The sequence below is a fragment of the Equus caballus genome, chromosome 13, assembly GCF_041296265.1.
Source record: "Equus caballus isolate H_3958 breed thoroughbred chromosome 13, TB-T2T, whole genome shotgun sequence".
In the NCBI taxonomy this organism is placed as follows: domain Eukaryota; kingdom Metazoa; phylum Chordata; class Mammalia; order Perissodactyla; family Equidae; genus Equus; species Equus caballus.
Genome location: NC_091696.1, coordinates 5,185,846 through 5,207,923, shown reverse-complemented (window position 1 = coordinate 5,207,923; position 22,078 = coordinate 5,185,846). Strand labels below are relative to the sequence as shown.

The 22,078-nt window shown below is 46.3% G+C and overlaps 1 protein-coding gene across 6 annotated transcripts in view; it reads left to right on the top strand.

The window, feature by feature from the left end:
- The window catches only part of USP42 (ubiquitin specific peptidase 42), a 57,177-nt gene that overhangs the window by 33,650 nt on the left and 1,449 nt on the right, over positions 1-22,078 (top strand). For 3 of the 6 annotated variants that reach the window (XM_070230708.1, XM_070230707.1, XM_023655247.2), the window contains 15 exons: positions 4,258-4,368; positions 6,013-6,115; positions 7,034-7,101; positions 7,833-7,903; positions 8,792-8,874; positions 9,919-10,030; positions 10,882-11,022; positions 11,212-11,312; positions 12,639-12,792; positions 14,236-14,452; positions 14,540-14,952; positions 15,079-15,173; positions 17,057-18,550; positions 19,580-19,881; positions 21,539-21,582. In XM_070230708.1, the coding sequence (XP_070086809.1) occupies positions 4,258-4,368; positions 6,013-6,115; positions 7,034-7,101; positions 7,833-7,903; positions 8,792-8,874; positions 9,919-10,030; positions 10,882-11,022; positions 11,212-11,312; positions 12,639-12,792; positions 14,236-14,452; positions 14,540-14,952; positions 15,079-15,173; positions 17,057-18,550; positions 19,580-19,881; positions 21,539-21,546 (3,473 nt within the window). In that variant the 3' untranslated portion in view covers positions 21,547-21,582. Of the gene's footprint in view, positions 1-4,257; positions 4,369-6,012; positions 6,116-7,033; positions 7,102-7,832; positions 7,904-8,791; positions 8,875-9,918; positions 10,031-10,881; positions 11,023-11,211; positions 11,313-12,638; positions 12,793-14,235; positions 14,953-15,078; positions 15,174-17,056; positions 18,551-19,579; positions 19,882-21,538; positions 21,583-22,078 lie in introns of all 6 variants that reach the window. The other 3 variants (XM_023655246.2, XM_023655244.2, XM_023655245.2) reach the window with 1 other exon arrangement.

The following is a 22,078-nucleotide window of genomic DNA, read 5'->3' as shown; positions in this document are numbered from 1 at the left end:
TCCATTGAATTACTTTTGCACCTTTGTAAAAAAAAAAAAAGCAATCACTGGGCATCTTCGTGTGGGTCTATTTCTGGGTTCCCTATACTGTTCCGTTATGGTATGTGTCTGTCCCTCCACACAGTCTTTATTCTTGTATCTATGCAATAAGTCTTGGTATCAGATGGAATGATTTCACCTGCTTTATCTTTTTCAAAATTATTTTAGCTATTCTGGTTCCTTTGTCTTTCCATATAAATTATAGAATAATCTTGTCTATATCTACAAGAAAATCTTGTTGGGATTTTGAAAGGAATTATGTTAAATATGTATCTCGATTGGGGGAGTTGACATCTTTACTATGTTGACATTTCCAATCTGTGGACATGGTATGTCTCGCCATTTATTTAGATCTTCTTTGCTTACTTTCCCCAGCTGTGTGTGGTTTTTGGCATCCTTTGTCAGATTTGTACCTAATTCTTTTGTTTTTTGAGGGATGTAAGTGGTGGTGTATTTTTAACTTTGGTATCAACGTGTTTATTGCTGGTGTATAAATATACATTTGATTTTTTGTATGTTGATTTTAAATCCTGTTATCTTGACAAACACACTTATTAGTTCTAGGTGTTTTTTTTTTTTTTTTTTTTTTGTAGAGTCCTTGGGTTTTTCTACATGGACAGTCCTGTCATATGCAAATAGGGTCAGTTTTACTTATTCCTTACTGATTGATATGCCTTTTATTTCCTTTTCTTGCCTTATTTCACTGGCTGGAACTTCCAGCACTATGTTGAATAAGAGTGATGAGAACGGGTATGCTTGCCTTGTTTCTCATCTTGGAAAAGCACTCAGTTTGATGTTAGCTGTAGGTTTTGTATATGCTCTTTACCAAGTCAAGGAAGTGCCTTTCTATTTCTGTTTTTCTGATTCCTGCTTTTTATCATGAATGAGTATTGATTTTTGTCAAATCCTTTTTCTGTGTCAGATTGATATGATTCCATTGTGACTGGAGAACACACTCTATATGATTTCAGTTCTCTTAAATTTGAAGGGGTTTGTTTTGTGGCCTAGGATATGGTCTGTCTGGGTAGATGTTCTGTGAGTGCTGGAATGTTTCTTCTGCTGTTGAGTGGAGTGTTCTGTGAATGTGGATTAGATCCCATTGGCTGATGGTGTTGTCAGGTTCTTCTATATCCTTGCTGATTTTCTGTCTGATTGTTCAATCAATTGTTGACAGGAGGATGTTGAGATTTCCAGGTCTAATTGTGGATTTCTCTGTGTCTGTTTTCAGTTCTATCTGAGTTTGAGTCATCTATTTTGCAGCTTTCTTGTTTGGTACAAACACATTTAGGATTGCTCTGTCTTTTTGGTGTATTGACTCTATATAATGTCCCTTTCTCTGGTAGCTTTCTTTGCTCTGGAGTGTACTCTATCTGCTGTTAATATGGCCATTCCTGCTTTCTTTGGATTAATGTTTGCATGACGTATCTTTTTCCATCTTTTTTCTTTCTGCCTGCCTGTATCATTACATTTGAAGTGAGGTTTTTTGTAGACAGCAGATAGTTGTCATGTTTTTAAATCTACTTTGTTAGTCTGGGTCTTTTAATTGGTGTATTTAGAACATTTACACTTAAGATGATTATTGGTATATTAGGACTTTAGTCTGCCATTTTTTATTTTGTTTTCTGTTCTCTGTTTTTCATTTCTATTTTCTTATCCCTGCCTTCCTGTGGGGTACTTGAATATTTTTGAGAATTGTATTTTGACTTATTTATAATGTTTTTGAGTGTATCTCTTTATTTAGTGTTTTTAGTGGTTGCTCTAGGTTTTCATTCCATATACATAACTCATTGCAGTCTACTGGTGCTGTCATTTTACCAGTTCAAGGGAGGTGTAGAAACCTTACCTCCTACCTCCCTTTACTCTCCCCTAGTTACCATGTAATTAAATAGTTCCTCTACATACATTTTGAACCACATCAGACATTGTTAAAATTTTTATTCCAAGTATCACATAATTTAGAAAAATCAAGAGAAGGAAAGCCTATTGTATTTGCCTGTATTTTTGATTGCCATGTGTTTTTCTTCCTCCTTGGTGTCCCAGGGTTCTTTTTTTTAAAAAATCATTTCCTTTTTGTTTAGAGAGCTTCTTTAGTAATTCTTTAAGGGTATGTCTACTGGTGACAAATTCTCTTAGTTTTGCTTCATCTGCGAATGTCTTGATTTTGCCTTCATTCCCGAGGGATATTTTCATTGGGTATAGGATTCTGGGTTGACAGTCCTTTTTCTTTCAGCACTTAAAAGTTATTGTGCTGCTTCCTCTGACCTCCATGATTTTTGACGTGAAATCCACTGTCATTCAAATTGTTTTTCTCCTATAGGTAAGGTGTTGTTTTTCTTTCGCTGCTTTCAAGATTTTGTTCTGTGTCTTTAGTTTTCAGAAGGTTTCTTTGTTTTTTTCCCGTTTGGGGTTTGCTCAGGTTCTTGAATCTATAGAATTTTATCTTCTGCCAAATTTGGGAAAATGTCAGCCTTTATTCCCTGTAATACTTTTTCGGCCCAGCCCTCTCCCTCCTCTCCTTCTGGCACTCTGTTGACATGTGTGTTAGGTCTTTTGTTAGAGTCCCACAGGCCCCTGAGGCTCTGTTCATTTTTCCCCCCCAGTCTGTTTTCTCTCTGTTGTTCAGAGTAGGTAATTTCTCTTGCTCTGTCTTCATGTTCACTGATTCTTTCCTCTTTCATCTCCATTCTTCTGTTTAGCTCACCCACTTTGCTTATTTTGATTATTGTATTTTTCATTTCTAAAATTTCCATTTTGTTCTTTATATCTTTGTTGAATCTTTCTACATTTTTCATTTGTTTCTAGTGTATTCATAACTACCTGTTGAGGCATTTTTATCATGGCTGCATTAAAACCTTTGTTAGGTAGTTCTAACATCTCTGTCATCTCAGTGTTGACATCTATTCATTGTCTTTTTTCACTCCGTTTGAGAAATTCTTTGTTCTTGGTATGATGAGTGATAGTTGAAATCTGGGCATTTTTGTGCTATGTTAGAACACACTGGATCTTATCTGATGTCTGTTCTAGCTGACTTTCTCTGATACCACTCTGGCAAAGGAAGTAATATTAGGTGGAGGTAGAAGTCCAGCTTTCTTACTTGGTCTCTGTTGACACTCAAGGTTGGGTCTCCTTGTTCCTGCTGGATGGGCTTGGGAGTTCCTGCTCCTCGCATAGTTTCCCACTGACATGCAGTGGGAGTGGCTTTTGACCACTGGGTGGTAGTGAAAGTCCTGATTCTGACATTCCCCCAGTGGGGAGTTTGGAGGGGCGCCTCTCTACTGCTGGGTGGCAGTGGAAGTCCAGGCCCCTCGCTTGATCGTCACTGACACCGTGGGATGGGTGGTGCGATTTGTTATCACCCAGTGTGGATGAGGTTCCAGCTCCTGGTTCATCTTCCCTAATACTACTCCAGTGAGTGGGTTGGGATGCCTCTTTACAGCCTGGCCAGTGGAAGTCTAGGTTCCTCACTTGGCCTTTCCTGGCACAGGTAGGAGTGGGGCCAGAGTTTTTCTGTGGAGTTTGGCTGGAGTAGAGTGATTATTGTCTGAAGTTTTCTGTCTTGCTAGGCTTCCCTTTTCCCAGTCCTTTGAGCACGCCTTCCTTGGGGCTTTGTCCTCTCCATTTGTTGGTGTTTCTAAGTTACTGGCTTCTCCGGCTCCAAGTCTGGAATATATGAGGCACAAAAAAACCCCAGGGAACTCGGCACACTGTCATTCCTTGGGTTCTGAAGTTGCTCGCTTGTCTTTTGCTGTCTTTCCAAGCTTTCTTACCTTTGTCTCATATACAGCGTGCAGAGGTTTTTGTTGTACTCAGCCAGAGGAACAGGGAAAAGTACCTTTACTTTGTCTTCCCAGAAGTGGAATCTCCTTTTTCATGGGGTAGAGAATCCTGTGTTGACATTTTTAATACTTGAAAGATGTTACTCCACTGTCCTCTGTCTTGTGTTGTTTCTGACAAGGTCTCTTGTCAGTTTTACCTTTGTTCCTATGTACATAATGTTTTTATCATTGTTCTAAGCAATCAGACTGAGCGGTCCTTTGTGTAATTTTCTTTATGTTTCTTCTGTTTGGGGTTTGTTGAGATTCTTAAATCTGTAAATTTACTGTTTCAAATTTGCATAACTTTGAGTCATTTAAAAAAACTTCTGTTTATAACATCCCTTGATGTGTATATAGAGTCATATTTTGCTAATTTGGAGGATTATCATCTGTTATCTTTCAGGTCATGCAGAAGGATTTTGTATGATGTGTACAATGCAAGCACATATCACCCAGGCACTCAGTAATCCTGGGGATGTTATTAAACCGATGTTTGTCATTAATGAGATGCGGCGTAAGTATCATCTACAGTAGTTTACATTAGTATTTACTAGCTAGTTGGTCTTATTAGCCTAACTGGTAAAAATGAGTCCCTGTGTATGACAAAAAACAAACATTTTATCATACACGGATATGTCTTTAATAACAAATTTTAGTGAAACATTTACTATGTAAACACACTCGAAACCTTAAAGCAAAAGATGACAATATAATGCAGACAGTATTCAGTTTAATATAAGCAAATTTAAAATTTTTTAAAAACTCAGTTAATAAAAGCATTAAGTTTTACAATGATTTTTCCTCCCTAGATATTTGGATTTCTCTGCTGAATAATACTTCCTCTAATATTGTTCCACGGGTTTAAGTAGTTTTCAATTAATTTTAATTCAGTGAATGAATATTACATTATACATAGTGAGAGGAATTATCAAAATAAAGTTAATTATACTCTTAAAGAAAAATTCATACTCATAACAGCAAATTCGTGGATAAATTTCACTTTTACTATTTAAATTCTAAATGATTTTACAATTTTCTTTTGCATTGGAATGATCCTGATAGTTTACATGAAATTTTTTATACACTTTGTGTGTTTTTTGCAATAAGCTTTTACATCATCTCAGTTGACTGACTTGGAGTAAAAAATGCATGCAAATAAAAAAACCCTGACTCTTAATCTGGTATCTAGCTGGGTAATTATAGGGGTAGATAATTATACAGTGACAATGTATAATCCTTTTGCCTAAAAAGCTGCTGAAGATTAAAAGGTGTTATATTGGCCCCTTGGCACTATTAACAGACCAGAGGAGACAATGCAAAAATTTTTTAAACATTGTCGGATCCTGGCAAAATTTTAGCCAACAGTGATTTTGTTTGTTTATATATGCATGGCAGGCGTGATTAGTATTTTTAAAGCTACTCTTTAAGAAAATGTCATTGCTCTATGTTTGTGTATACATAATCCACAAACATGCACACAAACACACACACACACATATACATACATATGTAGTTGAATCTTGAAATTGCCACTTTTGTAGGTCAGAACTGGTGAAATATTGGCAATATCATATGATTCAAGCTAATGTATATTTGTATAGTTCATACACAAAATTCTATATATAATGTTTTATCATGATATTATTTGTACTTTTGTGTCGTTTTTATTATTATATAATTTTGTATTGCAACTGTGTAGTCAATTAGAAACAGGACTGAAATGTTGCTGTGCAACTGACCGTGTAACATGTTCTGTGGGTTATTGGGATGGAATTTACATAGGTTCAGACATTTATGTTTTGCATGGCTTCTCTTAGGGAGATCTGGCACCAAATTTAAGATGTGTGCACTACCATAAGATTGTCAACAAATTTCTGAGACAATACAGCCAAAGTGAATTTATTCAAGTATAATTTTATGAACTTGCTGAAGATGGTTGAGTCTCTGGGCTCTCAGAAACTCTAGCCAAGATGGGCTTTTCATGGTCTAAAGGGCATGATCCTAGCTGCTCTCAGGGTGGGGTTAGTGCTGTTTCCTCATAAAATAATTATCAAAAGTTTTCTAACCAACATACTGTCATAAGATACAACTTTTGGAGGGTACAGCCTGGGCATATCATATGTGATGATAAACCTTTGTTCTTCCTTAAACTTTCTAGGAATAGCTAGGCACTTCCGCTTTGGAAACCAAGAAGATGCCCATGAATTTCTTCAATACACTGTTGATGCTATGCAAAAAGCCTGCTTGAACGGCAGCAATAAGTGAGTACAATACGACAGAGCATCGCTCACTTCTCCCCCTGCGTTGCCGGCTCGCCAGAATTCAGTTCTGCCTTTTACGATGAATGTAGCAGGCGCTGTGTTTGCGTCAGCTCTTCACTTTGTACTGCGTCTTCCTCAAGTGATTTGCATTATTTTAAAATGGTTCACGTTCTAAAAGGTGCGCTTACTATAACAATTTGGATTTTATTATAGATGATTATAGATGTCAGGAAATGAATATTGGTCTTGCCATTATTAATTGCTGAGTATCAGCATCCCTCTGCAGATCTAAAACTAATGACTTCTCCTTTCTAGTTGTGCCTGACATTTTCTCTGTTGACCTCCAGCCCCTGAAATCTGTATTTGTTCCCTGCGTCTTTCTCCCTCTGGTCAGTTACCAATTCCTGCAGTTTCTTCCTTAAAATCTAAGCGCAGACTCAAGAGGAAGATTGGAGAAGCAGTTAGATAGCAAGTCCTGCCCCACCTGCTGTTGCCTGAACACGCCTGGTAAATCTGTCCTATTCACATGGCTGCCAGTGCTGCCTGGCCAGGTGTCCGTCGGTCTGTGTGACGGTTGACGGCAGAACAGAGGAGAACACGGCACGCTGTCACCAGCCAGTCCTCACACTGTCACAGTCCTGCTCAGGGCGTCTTCCTCTTGCTGCTTGCTTCAGGGCCCAATTCCTGCCTTCATTTCAGAGTCCCTTCCTAATATTATCCTCCCTCCCCGACCCTCACTGTGGTCTGTTCCGGCAAGACTGTTCTCTGGCTGCCACGTATACTGATGTATTTTTATTTTGTGGCTCTCCTGTTTGAATTCTCATTCTTTTATAGATGTACGTGCTTTGAAAATCTGATCGTAGTGTTGGTACTTTTTGTAGAACTCTTCTCTCACATTACTCTTCGACTGTTTTTCAGATTAGATAGACACACCCAGGCCACCACACTCGTTTGTCAGATATTTGGAGGATACCTAAGATCTAGAGGTAAACTTTTGTTTAAAAGTTGATAAAGTGATGCCTGCATGTGGTTTAGGAAGGGCAAACAGTAGGAAAGAGTTAATAACGCAGACTGGGTCTCCCTTCCAGCCCAGACCCCATCCCTCTTCCCCAACGGCAGCCCCCAGCCCACTTGTAGTCTATCCTTCCAGTGGTGTCCTGTGCACAGGCAGACTGGGAACACACTAGGTACACCCCTTTCATTTCTGTTAGTGTTCGAAACCCTTTCACAGTTCAGCACATATAGGGCTGACAGTCTTTCACACTTGCAGTGGTAGGCCATTTATTTTACTTCCCTATCAGTGGATATTTAGGTTGTTTCTAATTTTTTTGTTGTTGTTACCATCATTGCTTCATTGAACATCCTTGTACACATGCCTTTATGTCCATATAGAAGTGTATATATGTAGGATAAACTCTTAGTATTAGAATTCTTGCATCAAAGGGTGTGTGTATTTTAAATTTTGGTACTGCCATATTGTCCTTCCAAAAGCTTATACCAGTTCACCTTACAGCCAACAGTGTGTGTGGGCCAAATTCATGACACTTTGACTCACGCTGTGTAGTATTAAGATTTTTTGCCCAATCTAAGAGGAGGAAAATGTACCTTGTTTTAATTTATTATTTTGAAATAGCATTTTGTGTTCTGTCATTTCAGTGGTTGGTGTTGCCACAATGATTACACTTTGCTCATGCTTTGCATTTTGTTTTTATTTCAGTCAAATGTTTAAATTGCAAAGGTGTCTCAGATACTTTTGATCCATATCTTGATATAACATTGGAGATAAAGGTAAACTTCATCATTGTTGTGGTAGTTAAGTTGAAAAAAATCAGTCATACTTTACATAACTTTATGTATTTATAGTTCATTTATAATGTAGACTACACTTGTTAGAGAATATGAATTGAAAATTTCATATGCTAAGACTTTATTTAGAGGTGACTGTTTAAGCTTTGCAATAGGCATCACTCAATCTTTTTTATTACCCTTTGACTTCTCATTAATACATCTTAATAAAACCAGATTCTAATGCCAATATTAGCCAAATTTAGATGGGGATTATTCTATAGAAAATGTTTTGCTTCTTGCATTTTCCAAACTCCTATTTTTTGTTGTTCTTAAGCTTTTCTTTTTCTGATTGCAAGTGTAATACATGCTTGTGATGAAGCTGAGAAACATTGCAGATATGTATAAGATCCCTTTCCACCAAATGAATTCTCGTGAACTCTGACATAAACTGTTCCAGAACACATTATTTGCTGTTTATAAAAATGGGATTACACCTCATGTCTGTTTGGCCACTTGCTATTTTCACTGAAGTCTCCTTGAGGCCCTCTGTGGGCTCTGGCAGTGCTGTGGCGGTCCAGTGAGTGGATATACCACAGTTTACGGGCCTGACTCCTGGCTGGTAGATAATTTGGTTTGTTTCCAGTTTTATGCTATTTTTAAATCATGCTGCAGCAAGCAACCTCGACATGTTTTTGTTGACTTTAACTTGCTCGTTTTTCCACGGGAGGGGAAACGACTTGGTGTGTACATGTATAAAAGTGGACATCATAATCAAAGAAAAGTTTCTTTTTACGTAAAAGTTCACATTGGCTTTTATACTTTTGAAGCTTCTTTTCTCTGGCAGTGGCAATGAGTGTTAATGTGGCATTGATGCTGTTCTCTTCGCAGGCTGCTCAGAGTGTTAACAAGGCCTTGGAGCAGTTTGTGAAGCCGGAACAGCTTGACGGCGAGAACTCATACAAGTGCAGCAAGTACGCTGGAGGGTGTCGGTGCTGCGGTGGGGAGGCCGGGCGGCTTGGGCTGAGGAAGTGCAGTGGTCTCAATAGCCCCTCCAGACTCCCTTCAGCTTCCATTAGCATCTGGGGAGGCCCTGGGCCTCTAGTTTCCAAGGGCCAGAGCACGTGTGTCTCAATGTTTACGCTCTCTAGAGACGTGCATCTCTGCCCTTGGGCGGCACGTGCCTGGTTACTGGGAAGGTCTGGCGGCAAGGGAGGTAGGATTACCCGCCACCACACGTTAGTGCTGCCGCGTGGGAAGGCGCGGCTTGGGATGACCTGTGTGTGTCGAGCAGCGTTTTCACTGACTCTCCTGTTATAAAAGGGTTGGGCTGGAGTGGGGAGTCACTTTCTCCCAGAGTAGTTAAGGATCTTTCTTGTGGTGGTTTCCCAGGATTTGGGGTAGTATATGCTAGAAACCTCTACTTTTGGTTATTCATTAATATCTTTCCCCAAGAAATCAAGAGAGCCTATTTTAAGAAAGCACTATTTCGTAGGCTGTAAGTAGGTTTCCATGTTATAGTCAGATAACATAGATGTAATCATGACTAACGAATATGCATGTTGCGGGGAGGGAGGCTCCCTGCTTCCCAGGACCACAGGGATCTCTCCTTTGTTTTAACTCCATGGACATTTCTGACCTTTACTTTTCCTCCTTTTGTATCTGGGTGGGGCTTTGTTTTCACAGAATTATTGCAGCCTGAAAATGTAGCAATTTTTAAGTTTGTTTTGAATCAAGAGAAACTTGTTATTAATCTAGTTTTAAAATTATCAGTGCCCTTTGTTACTTGACATCTCAGAATTGTCCTATCTTCCTTTTTTCTTTCATACTAATTAAGCAACTTCCCCCTGTATTTTAAATTTTAATATTTTCACTCTTGGTTAAAAGAGGTGGTGTTTCTCATTTAGTATCCTTCTTTTGGAAACTTAGAGTGTTTCAGAGAAATAACAAGGGAAAGACTAAAAAGCAAAAAACGACGAACTAATCTTCTTAATTCTTTGTTTCTGTTTTCTTTCAAGGTGTAAAAAGATGGTTCCAGCCTCAAAGAGGTTCACTATACATAGATCCTCCAATGTTCTCACACTTTCTCTGAAACGCTTTGCAAATTTTACTGGCGGAAAAATTGCTAAGGTATGTAGATGATATTATTAATAACCTTTTATGTTGAGCCTTTCAAGGCTTAAGTGTCAGTAGCTATTAAGGGTTATAAACGACGTAATTGAACAATTTTGTTACCTGATTTTCTGAGTTCTTCCAGCACTTGTAATGGAAAAAAATGTCGAAGAATTGCGGAAGGAGTTTTGTGTGTGTTTGAGTGACGTGGTTTTTTCTCTGTCTGTTAGCTGGTTAGACCTGATGATGATGACGTTGGTGACTATCATCTGCATTTGTGCTTCACAGTCAGTGAAGGTACCGCGTGGGTACAGGGAGAGCTAGTGTCGTTTGAAATCCAGAGAGGACTTCCCTGCTCGCTCTTGCCATTCTTTCATCCAAGTTCGTTTTTCGTTTGCTCAGGTGTTTTCTGATTGGCAGTACACTGAATTTTCCCATCTTCTTCCCACTTTCTGAAGATTGAAAGTGGTCAGAAATTCAGTAGCATGCAAGAGAAATAAACAGTCCTCTCCTAAATTATTAAAAATAAAAATAAGTGATGACTAAAGTCCAGAGATGTCATTCTGTTACTATCTCCTTTGATAGATTTGAAGAATTCACTTAATGTGGATCCTTATTTGCTTAAAGGAAATAAAGAACACAGTGGGACTGCTTTAAATACACTTAGATTCCGGTGTGCTCCAGGTTGATCGTGTCTTTTGAAATGTGGTTCAGCATGTTAGGTTTTTGCTAGAACATCATACGGTAGTGTTCTGCGGTTCTCCTCCGAGGGGTCTCCTGCCCTACCCGCATCTAAATAACCCACACCTGAATGCGTGGAACGATCTGTGCTTTCAGAAATGATGTTTCCTCTCTCCGTTTCTGTTTAGGATGTGAAATACCCTGAGTATCTTGATATTCGACCATACATGTCTCAACCAAATGGAGAACCAATTATTTATGTTTTGTATGCAGTGCTGGTACACACTGGTTTTAATTGCCATGCTGGCCATTACTTCTGCTACATAAAAGTAAGTTGTGCGCGTTTGCTCGTGACTGTATTTACAGTGCACTGTAAGGCAGCACCGGCATCCTTGGGAGGAAGGGTGGGGCCTTTACAGTTGACATGTGGGAGTCCATCTTCCTTACGTTTTCCTTGATTGGTGTTCCCTATTTACCCAATTACATCTAATCTCTCTTTTATTGGCTCTCTTTTGCAGGCTAGCAATGGCCTCTGGTATCAAATGAATGACTCCATCGTATCTACCAGTGACATTAGATCGGTACTCAGTCAACAAGCTTATGTTCTCTTTTATATCAGGTATTGTCAGGAAAACAAATTTTCACATTTTCTGTAACATCATTTCTTGTCATCTCATCAACATATTTAAATTCAATATTGATTTTTGGTTTTTTGGTTGGTTTTTTTTTTTTTTTTTTGAGGAAGATTAGCCCTGAGCTAACATCTGCCACCAATCCTCCTCTTTTTGCTGAGGAAGACTGGCCCTGAGCTAACATCTGTGCCCATCTTCCTCTACTTTGTATGTGGGACACCCATCACAGCATGGCGTGCCAAGCAGTGCCATGTCTGCACCCAGGATTGGAACCAGCGAACCCCGGCCGCCGAAGTGGAACGTATGCGCACTTAACTGCTGTGCCAGCCCCTTCTGATTTTTTTTTTTTAAACAGCAGCTTAATGGCGCTGGGAGAGTTTTGAGTCTGGATTATGAGTGTGCTTTAGCTCCTAGCTCTTTGGCAGATTAACAATGAAACATGCAGAGGAAGGGAAAGCTGATAGCCAAGGAGGGTAGGCTTCTGCTGCTTCAGCAAATGGGGTGGGCCTGGGGGCCAGGGAGGCAGTGGGTGGAGGCCTCAGGAAGGGGACTCTGAGTACCTGGGTGCCGTCACCTCACAACCTCACTGAGCACGGGCAGCCAGCCACCTGCCTGGGCCAGCACCAGCACCCCTGCTCATTTCTCTCCTGTTGCTGCTGCATACTCTGACTCAAGAATCCCATTTCTGGAAATGTACGGCCTTGGGAAAAATCTGATGGGTGCTCCAAGGTTCTCCTTTGTAGTAGCTGAAAATTAAAGAACATCCTAAAATTTCTAGCAGAATGATCATATAAAGTGTGGCATATCCATATGTTGAAATATTATCCAGCTGTTCAAAGTGATTTTTATGAAGCTTTTTTTAAATGAGAAAGTGTTCAGTATATATGGAAGAAAAGCAGTTTGAAATTTTAACACACTGGTATTGAGAAAATCAGTACAAGCTAAAGCCTGAAGGGTAAGCCACTAAATCTGAGTAGTAGATGCCTCTAAGGGGTGGGATGAGGCCCAGGAGTTTTTTTTCCTAACTTTTCTGGATATTATAGATCTTCTATAATAGTATGCATTTATAATTAGAAAAATATAAACAAACAGAAAAGAAAAAAATATTCAGATAGTGGCCTCTTCAGAATACACAGTTCAAAGTACCATTTGCCCGTTTACCCTTGTTATCTGAGCATCCGACATGGCCTAAAGGGAATCCTGTGTGTAGCTCTGTACACTGCAGCATGTCAGTCTGTCAGAGGGCTTATAAGTGGGTCTCTTCTAAGGATGCGTCCTTTGTAACCCTAAGTAATATCACTCTTTCTCCCCAGGTCCCATGATGTGAAAAATGGAGGTGAACTTACTCATTCCACCCACAGCCCCGGCCAGTCCTCTCCCCGACCAGTAATCACTCAGCGGGTCGTCAACAACAAACAGGCCGCACCAGGGTTTATCGGACCACAGCTTCCTTCTCATATGATAAAGGTAACGTTCTGTAGGCGGGATATCACCTTGATGTTAATTTTTTCAAATGTGTCGTTCAGACCCTCTAGCTAACATTGCAATAGTTGTCATGTCCTCATATACAACTGAATTTGTCAAAAAAGTTTATTCAGGTCATTAATTATAAAATGCTTCAAATATACAGGAAATCTCAGAGTATGGATATAGTGATCAAGAAGAAAGTCTGGGTATAAGTATATTTACATGCTAGAGATTTTAGCTCCTGCTTTGGACTCCGCTCACTTAATGAAGTAAATATTTGGGGATTCTTGATTAATGCTAGACTCTAGGAAAGTGACCCTTTCACAAAAGAACGCTTTAATGATGTCCATTTAGCCCTTTCAGGAGGGTGGCCTTTTCTCTCTGCCATTGGCTCAGTCTGTCACACTCCCGATGGCCTCTCAGCGAGAACTGACGGTGTGCCTGGATCTTCCTAGAGTGGAGGCCTAATTCTTGCTAGAAGTACCAGTTGAGATCGTAGACTGCCTGTCTACATGTAGGAGTCATCCCTGTCGTCTGTGCTTAGTGTCTTCACAGCTTGCAGTTTAATTTGTTTGGGATCAGTGAACAAATTGTCCGGTTATATGCTGTTTCTTACGGACGTCGGACAGAGTTTGGATTGTAGCGGGAGTCACAAAATAAAGTGCCTTTGGGAGTGGGCCGTGCCTTGGGCTCCCGTGTGGAGCTCTTCTTACAGTGCCATCAGGACACTGGCTGACTGGAGAGGACGTGCCCTCTTTTGGGGGTGCTGCTGTGGATTTTCCAGGAGCCTTTTTTTTTTTTTTTTTCCATGAAACTTTCCAGTGTTAAGATGGCAGCTAATTCAGATATTTAAGAAAACATCACGAAGGCCAAACAGAATTCACCCATGAACCAGATTTGTCCCATGGCCACCGGTTTGCAGCCTCTGGGGCACAGCAGCAGTAGCTGGAATCTGGAGCAGAATAATGGCCTGAGAGGATTCAGAGACATCCTGGGGGGAGGGGTGGCCTAGCGAGTGGTGTCTGAAGCAGCTCTTCTGTCCCCAGCTCCCTGGGCCAGTCGTAATTCCCTGCTGGCTGCTGCTTCCGTCTGCCTTACAGCCATGGGCTCCCAAGAAACCCAACCAAGGAGAGCATATGTGACTCCGTGCCCAAAGGGGCCTGTTCGTTTCTGTCAGATTGGAGCAGAAGATGGGGGCCTGGGGGTTGTTCTCTGACAAAAACAGTTGTCCCTATTTATTGCTTAATTTCCAGAGAACCATGACCTATGAAAGGTTTACGGTGGGCAGGAGCGGATGAGAGGAGGGGTGTTTCTAGATGCGTGCAACTTGTTACTCATAAAAAGAAAAAGATGACCAAAATGGGAAGGGCCCACAGCCAGAATGGACTCTGTGTCTGGGACTGTTTCTAGAACTCTCACCCGATGTGGTCTTCTTCCTTCCAGAACCCACCTCACTTAAATGGGACCGGACCATTGAAGGAGACGCCGAGCAGTTCCATGTCGAGTGCTAATGGAAATTCCAGCGTCAGCAGGGCTGGTCCTGTTAATGCTTCGACTTCTGTTCAAAACTGGTCAGTTAACAGGCCCTCAGTTATTCCAGAACATCCCAAGAAACAAAAAATCACGATCAGTATTCACAACAAGTTGCCTGTTCGCCCAGGTCAGTCTCAGCCTAACCTTCACAGCGGTTCTTTGGAGAACCCACACAAGCCTGTGCCCTCCTCTCCCATCACCGCTTCTCCCGCAGTGCAGTCTACCTCCAGTGCGCCCGCCGCGCCGGCCTCCAGCAAAGTAGCGAAGCAGATGACCCCGGCTGAGTCCTGCGCCACGCCGGTGATGAACGGCAAGTCCAAGCTGAACTCAAGCGTCCTGGTCCCCTATGGTGCCGAGTCATCTGAGGAGTCGGACGAGGAGGCCAAGGGCCTCAGCAAGGAGAACGGTCTGGGTACGACCGAGAGCTCGCCCTCTTCTGCTCAGGGTGCCGAAGACGACGAGGCCTCTCAGCACGAACTTCTAGAACCTGCTGCTCTAAATGGTGCTAATAGTACAGACGGCGACCTGAAAGAGAACGGTCTGTCATTTGATGGTGCCAGTTGCCAAGTCCAGCCTGCTCTACACTCGGAAAATCCCTTTTCTAAGGCAAACGGTCTACCTGGAAAGGTGGGTGGGGGCCAGGGGCGGGGAGCGCAGGCTGTGCCTCGACTCTCAGTTACGGCAGTTCACCTGGCTAGGTTAGGGGCACCGAGTGGCCACTAGAGTTGAAATATCTTCATTTTTTTATTGTAGTTGATGCCTGCTCCTTTGCCACCTCTCCCAGAAGACAAAATCTTAGAGACCTTCAAACTTAGCAACAAAACGAAAGGCTCGGCAGATGGAACGAGGTAAAATAATACATTAGAGCAAATGGAAGCTCATGGCGGAAAGCCACAGTAGTGCCTGTGGATGTGTCACTGTTTTTGCTCTGGGGAAGTGTTACAGTGACCCTTCTGAATCCTGGAATGTTTGAATAATGATCAATAGAATTTGTTAATTTGCCTTTTAGAAAAGTAAAGAAAAAATTTATCAGAGGCTGATAGTCCATGAAAACTGGGTACCCGAACCTGGCACTTTCTTCTCCACAGCCTCGTGTCTCTGGGAAGGGAGCTTAACACACCTCTGAACTTGACACCTGGCTCTGTCTCATTTAATCCCCCTAATGACAAATGTATGATGATGTATGAAGGCTAGACGTCAGGGGTTCTCCACTCTATCAAGCACCAAATATTTTGCTATGCCACCTCTAGAATTCTGAAATCAAATTCACAGATAAAACAATCTACCTCCACACCTAATTTAAAAAAAAAAAGAAATCAGTATGTTGACCTAACTGGGATGTAGTGGGAATAACAGGAAAGGAACTTGTACACGCAGTGGTAGTTCAGTCTGTAGACAGCCAGGCGAGACCCCACTGCCGTGGGACGCCGTGACACCGCGGGGCCTCGCGGCTGTGCACAGGGCTGCCGCGGAAATGACAGTTTAGACTGTGGCCTGATGTCAGGAGCTGTGTACCAGGCACAGATTCGCCATCAGGGATGTGACGTCCTCGTAGTGGGCAACTTCTGGTGAAGTTCTGACCAACTCTGGATTTACACGGTCGTGTTCCTGGAAAAATCTAGTGTCCATGAAAACGGCCAATAATATAACCAGGGTTTCAGCCCCTCGAGACATGGATGTGGGACACTTGGGTGTTATGTGGGACTTCCTGCCTTGCCCCCTGCCCACTAGTGCTCCCCATCGTGACAACCCAGAAATGCAGCCCCCATTGCAGAATGGCCCCCGGCGTGGGCGTGCCCTCGCTGAGAACCTCTGTTAGGAAGGCTTAATTATTAAAACGGAACGGAGCCGTCTGGTAGGCGGAGGACACTCACTGCCGCTTACCTTAAAGGTGGACCAGCTTGAAGACGTAGTCGCTTGCACGAGGCCTTTCCTTTTGTTTCTTTCCTAGTCCAGCTCAGTTTCTCCTCAAATGTGGTGTGTGAGGGTTCTTACAGATGCTTGTGTAAACGAAGCCACGCCTCGTACCCGAGCGTGCTGCTCTGCGTGCTGACGGGAGACTCACTGCCGCGCTCTGGGCACCTCGTCTCTGTTGACTCATCCTGGTTCTCTCTCCCAGATATTTTGCCACTAAAAAGTAGGGGCCACGCCAGGCTTTGTATTGTTTCCTGGCGACTTTCCTTAACCTTGGGAAAGCATCAAAAGCTCCACAGCAATCAGGGGCCGAGTTCATGTGCCACAGAAGGTTTTCCTGAAGCCTCTGGCTCCGCACCGGTACACGTGGTTCACAGAGCTGTTGGCTCTGTCTGGAGGCAGCTCCTCCCACTTGAGGCTCCAAGAGAAGCTCAGAGAAAAGGGACCCAGAGGAGGAGGAGGGGCCCCAAACATCGCTTGACTTTTTTAATAGCTCTTAAAAGAGTTATTAGGAAGAATTAGAAGTATATCTGAAAGCAGGAGGCACCAGCCCTGCGGAATTATCGTTGCTGCAAGATGGGGTAGAAGGTCGGCTGGATAGAAAATTTTATATTTTTATTTAATGAGGGAAAGAGAAAACTTGAAATTTCCAGAAATGATAAGCCCAGTATTGGGTTTCAACCAGATATATTAAAGGCGTAAAGTATTTAGTACAGGGATGCATTGAGGTGTTTGTCCCTGCAGGGCAGTGACGAAACCCCATAAGCAGTCAGGCAGATGACTGATCTGTGTGTTTCTTTGTTTTGCCGGGCCGCAGTCCAACCCGGACCGAGGAGAGCCCTGCCGAGAGTCCGGAAGCAGCCCCGGAGGCCGGCAGCCCCGCTCCTGACGCCCGGGACAAGCTGCAGACGCTCACGAGTCTCAGCAGCAAGCTGAAGAAGGCTCTGCTGCTCTCGGAGCCCGGCAGCAAACCCGCCAAAGACGACGTCGCCGAGAGCGTCTCCGCGGAGCCCGCCGAGCCTCTGCCCAGCACCGCCGTACTCTGTAACAGCAGCATGAGCGCCGCTGGGCACGATCAGCTCGCCGCACTCTGTGAGCCCGCGGATCTGACAAACGATCCGAGCAGGCCATCGCAGGCCGCAAAGGGGGCGTTACTGGAGAGTCCCCGGGACTCAGCAGCGATGGAGACGGTGGGGAGGCTGAGCCCGAGTCCCTCAGCGCGTGCCGAGGGTGACGGTGAGCATGAACTCTCAGTGTGCAGCGGTTGTGACAAGTGCACGGCCGTGGAGGACCCTTCCAAAAGCACAGGCGCGTCTGCAGAGGAGTCGCCCTCTCCTCAACTAGACACGATCACAGAGGGTCCTCCCGAGGGGGTCCCTGAACACAGTAACAGTGAGAGAGGTGAAGAAAATAAGGTTGCGCAGAAAGTTCAGGATCATTCTCCAGTTAAGGAAAAAATCAGTACTCTTAGAAAAGTTGATCGAGGACATTATCGCAACCGAAGAGATCGCTCCTCCAGTGGAGAGCGCGCAAGGGAAAGTAGGAGCAAGACCGAGGACCGTTATCACAAAAAACGGCACTCCTACGTGAGAGAGCGGGCTAAGCAGGAGCGCTACCGGCCGGAGCACTGCAACGGGAGCCAGCACCAGCCCTGTCACGGGGAGAGGGGCAGCCCCAGCGAGCACCGCTCCCTGGGCAGGTACGGCCACCACCACTCTCGAAATAGAGGCGGGTCAGACCAGGAATGGAGCAGGTACCACCACTCAGAAAGCGAACACTCCTGGGGCCGGGAGAAATACTACCCGGAGAAGATGAGGTGGGACAAGTGCAGGTATTACCACGACAGGTACGCCCCCTACGCGGCCAGGGAGGTGTGGGAGTGGAAGCCTTTCCACGGCGACCGCGAGTATGACAAGGCGGGTCAGTACGCCAGCCGGCCGCACAAGGACTACTCGAAAAGCAGGAAGGGCTATGAGTTGCTTGCTAAAGAAAAGGGCCGACACCACTTCAGCAGCCCTCGAGCAGGCCCGTCCCACGTCCTTCCTCTGTACCCCGAGAAGTACGCCCAGGAGAAGGTTGCACTTGTAGCTGAGGACAACACTTACCACCTCGCCGATCGGTTTCACGAACACGAAACTGTCAAGGCACGGAAGCGGAGATACGATAGTCTAGAAAATGCTGACAGTCACATAGGAAAGAAAGCCTGGAGGAGCTTACCACGGGACCCTTTAGAAGAGCCTAAAGTGAAGAAGCACAAAAAATCAAAGAAGAAAAAGAAATCCAAAGACAAACACCGCGATCGAGATTCCAGGTGAGGGGTGGGCCGCGCGGCGGGCCATGCGCCCGGGCGGCTCCGTGGGATTTCTCTCCCAACGCAGCGTAGTGGCCAGCAGAGGGCTGCGTCGCTTTTATATTAGTTTGATTTCTATTCTTCATCTCTCTGTGGGTTTTCAGGTTTCACTATTTTTAGATGCTCTGCTTTTAAGCTATATCTTATTTCACAGTGTTGTAAAATGCCTAAAAACCTCATTCTTTAAAATGATATCCTGCCACTTTCGGTTAATGCTTCGTGACATCTAGGGGTAAGTGTGCAGCATTCAGAAAATGCAAACATGGGAGTTGGCGTCAGTCGGTACTAATTATTTGTCTGATGTAGTTACATCTTCACGTCTGTTAACACTTCCTTCAAATTCACTGACTACCAGGTGGGCAGGAATGGGAGGCCACTGTCCTCTTGCTGTTCCACTGGGGAGCTGCGACACGTCACTTGTTGCCTTTGTCTATTTTTCTGTCTCCATTTCTCAATTTGAAATCTATTTAGGAAGTTTGTTTTTGTATTTTTAAAAAGTTAAATTGGTTGGCACTTGTCTTGCAAGTGACTTATCCGTGATGAGATGGAGGAGCACAGACAGAATTACTGCTCGTTTTGTTCTAGGCCTGGGACGTCGCTGGGGGAAAGATTCGCAAAGCCCATAGGGAAGTAGACGGTGGTTACTTGGGAAAGAGAGAAGTCACTCCCCCCCTCCTCTGTGCTTGAGACACCTGGCAGAAATGTTTGCTCCCTCGGCCCCTAGTTTCCAGGACCGTTAGCAAAATCCTCCCGCTGGCGTTTGGCCAGCCCCTCGCTCCGAGCGAAGCTGAGGGCAGTGGTGGGTGGGGTTGCCGGCGGGGAATTTACGAGCCCGGGATTAAAAAATCCTTAGAATGAAAACAGAGGACACGGTTTTCGTCGGGTCAGAGTTTTGGCTGGGCTCGCGTCAGGAGTGGCGGTGGCGGCTGTGACAGCCGAGGCGCCGGCCCGGGGTCGCGCGGAGGTGTGAGCTCTGCCGCTTCTTCGCAGGCACCAGCAGGACTCCGAGCTGTCGGGAGCGCACTCTGACGCCGACCTCCACAGGCACAGGAAGAAGAAGAAGAAGAGGAAGAGGCACTCCCGCAAGTGCGAGGATGCGCTCAGAGACTCAGGGCTGCGCCTGGCCAAGGCCGCCGCCTGCGAGACTGTCGCCCGCTTCCGGAGGGCGGCCGGCGGCTTCCCGCTCGCCGAGGGCCTGCCTCTGGAGGGCGCCGGGCCTTTCCGCGAGAACACGAAGGCCTTCCGCGTGGAGAGCAGGGCCGACAGGTGTCGTCTGTCGGAGTGCGGCCAGGGTAAGAGGAGGTGCTCGGAACTAAGGACGCGCAAACTCTGTCGGGAGGGGCGGCGCGCGGGGGAAGAAGAGCCTGCGGTCCGAAGGGTGCGGAGCCCCGCGTGGTGGCCCTGCTCCCTGGCGTTTCCCGCGAGCCGGGCCCCAGAACTTCTGCGATCGCCCTCTGGGACTCAGGGCTCTGCTGTCTGAGTGTCTCCTGGAGGCCCAGAACTTTTGTTTTTAAGCCACTTTTGACAGAAATGTTTTTGCAGTCTGTCTGTCTCTAAATCCTTACCGCGCCCCGCCCCCCCCAGGCATGGCGAGTGTGACCCAGGGCCCAGTCGCCCTCCCTGCTCCCGGGGCACCTCAGGCAGCTGCTCCCCTCTCCGGCGGGCTTCGGGGCCTCTGGCCCCGGGGAGAGCGCCTGGCCGAGGGTGGGGGGTCCCAGGCGGCCGAGGGCAGGGGTTGGCACCCTGCGCGGCGAGAGCGGCATTGGTCAGCGCTCAGGGAAGTCTGAGGCAGCGAATCACGGTTCACAGAGAGTTCAGCGGGACAGGCCGGCCACTCACTCGGTCGTCACACGGCCGGTTGCTCAGTCACACGGCCAGCAGCACCCGGCCCAGTGTGGCCCACGAGCTGAGACCATGTCGGCTGGCCTTTCGCCAGGAGAGTTTGCCAGCCCCTGCCCTGGACCCCCAAGGTGCCCTTTCGTGACTGCCCTGTCATCTTGGTTGCCCAGAGGCCTTTTCGTTCCCAACTCTGGGATTTGGGTGCGATGTCGTGTGTTACGGGGGCAGGCCCATCCCCTCCGGTGGCCCACAGCCCATGATTGTTGGTTGAAGAGGGGCCATCTCAGCTAGGTGGTCCCACAGAGCATCGGTGCTAGGAGGGCACCGGGTGACCTGAGGGATGGACTGTTCCCCCGCAGGGCAGTGCCGTGGGACGTGCTGCGGGCACTCCGTGAGGCAGGGTGCCTTCCCCAGTGGCGGTGATGCTGCAGCCGGGTGGCGCCGTTTCTTTAAGAAATTAATTCCGTGCATTTCAGATTGGCTTCCCCGAGCACTTCAGGAGTTTGGGGAAGGGCTTGGGAGGGAAAGGAGGTTGAGGGTGGACTCTGGTAGGTGGCACTTGTGGCCTAGACATGAGTCTCCAGGGGCTCAGTCAGGCTTCTTGTGGAGCAGTGGCCCTGTGTCCCTGTCCTTGGTCCGGGTGCACCCCGTGATGGTGTGCACCTGCGCTTCCGCCCGAGCGGGCTGAGCAGCCCGTGTGCCCGTCCCGTCCCGTCCTCCCCTAGAAGGGCCACCCGCTTGGCCTTCTGTGCGACTGGCTGAGGACAGGCCCCCCTGCCTGTCTGCCACAGGCCCTCCGGCCTCGTGCCGCGACCGCTCCCCTCTCCCCTGCTCCTGTTCTCGGCCCGCGGGTTGCGCTCCTCCTGGCAGACGCTGCTCTCTGACCTGCCCGCGGGCCGCGGCCTTCCGTGAGCCGCGCCACATCCTGCTTTCACTGGGACCCTGGAGAAGTAGCTACGTGACAGCGTGGCCTCCTCAGCCTCAGGTAGCAGGGATCTCGGGCGACAGTCAGCTGCCGGGCCCGGTTGGGGGTGTGATCATTGGTGCGCACGGCGTAGGCGCCCGCTGTCGCAAACCACCGTTAAGTTTTTCCTGACCTTTGCTTTCTAGGTGATTGAAAACTTGGCCTCCAGACAAAAACTTCACTAGTTCTGGTAAGCTCCTCTCCTGTCTGTGTGTCTCGTCGGCGTCGTGGCCCTGGGGGACGCGGGTGGAGCTGCGCGAGCGGGGGCAGCAGACCCTCCGGCCTGGGTCCAGGTGCTGGAGCTGTGCTGAGTTCCGGCTGCGGCCTGGGGGCGCCGGAACTGTGTCCCACCCCCCCCCCAGCCCCGCCATCCCCCACTGTAAGGGAAGGGGACAAGCGTAAGGCCCCGAGTCGGCAGGCCTTTGGTCCATGCCTGGAGAGCTGCAGCAGCCCTGTCCGTTGCCCCTGACCTACCCAGCTGCCCGAGAGGCCCCGGGACCCCCGCTCCTTCACTGCCTGGGCCACGGCTTTGGGGACAGGGGTCAGCCGCCCCCGCCCGGCCGGCCCGGGGCACCGACCCCTGTGCAGACCTGGGAACCACCGAGGCGGGCGACCTCGCGCCCATTCTCACAGGGACTTTGCTTTATCCGGATGCAGTTTGGGTGCTTTAAAGCAGATCAGAACCT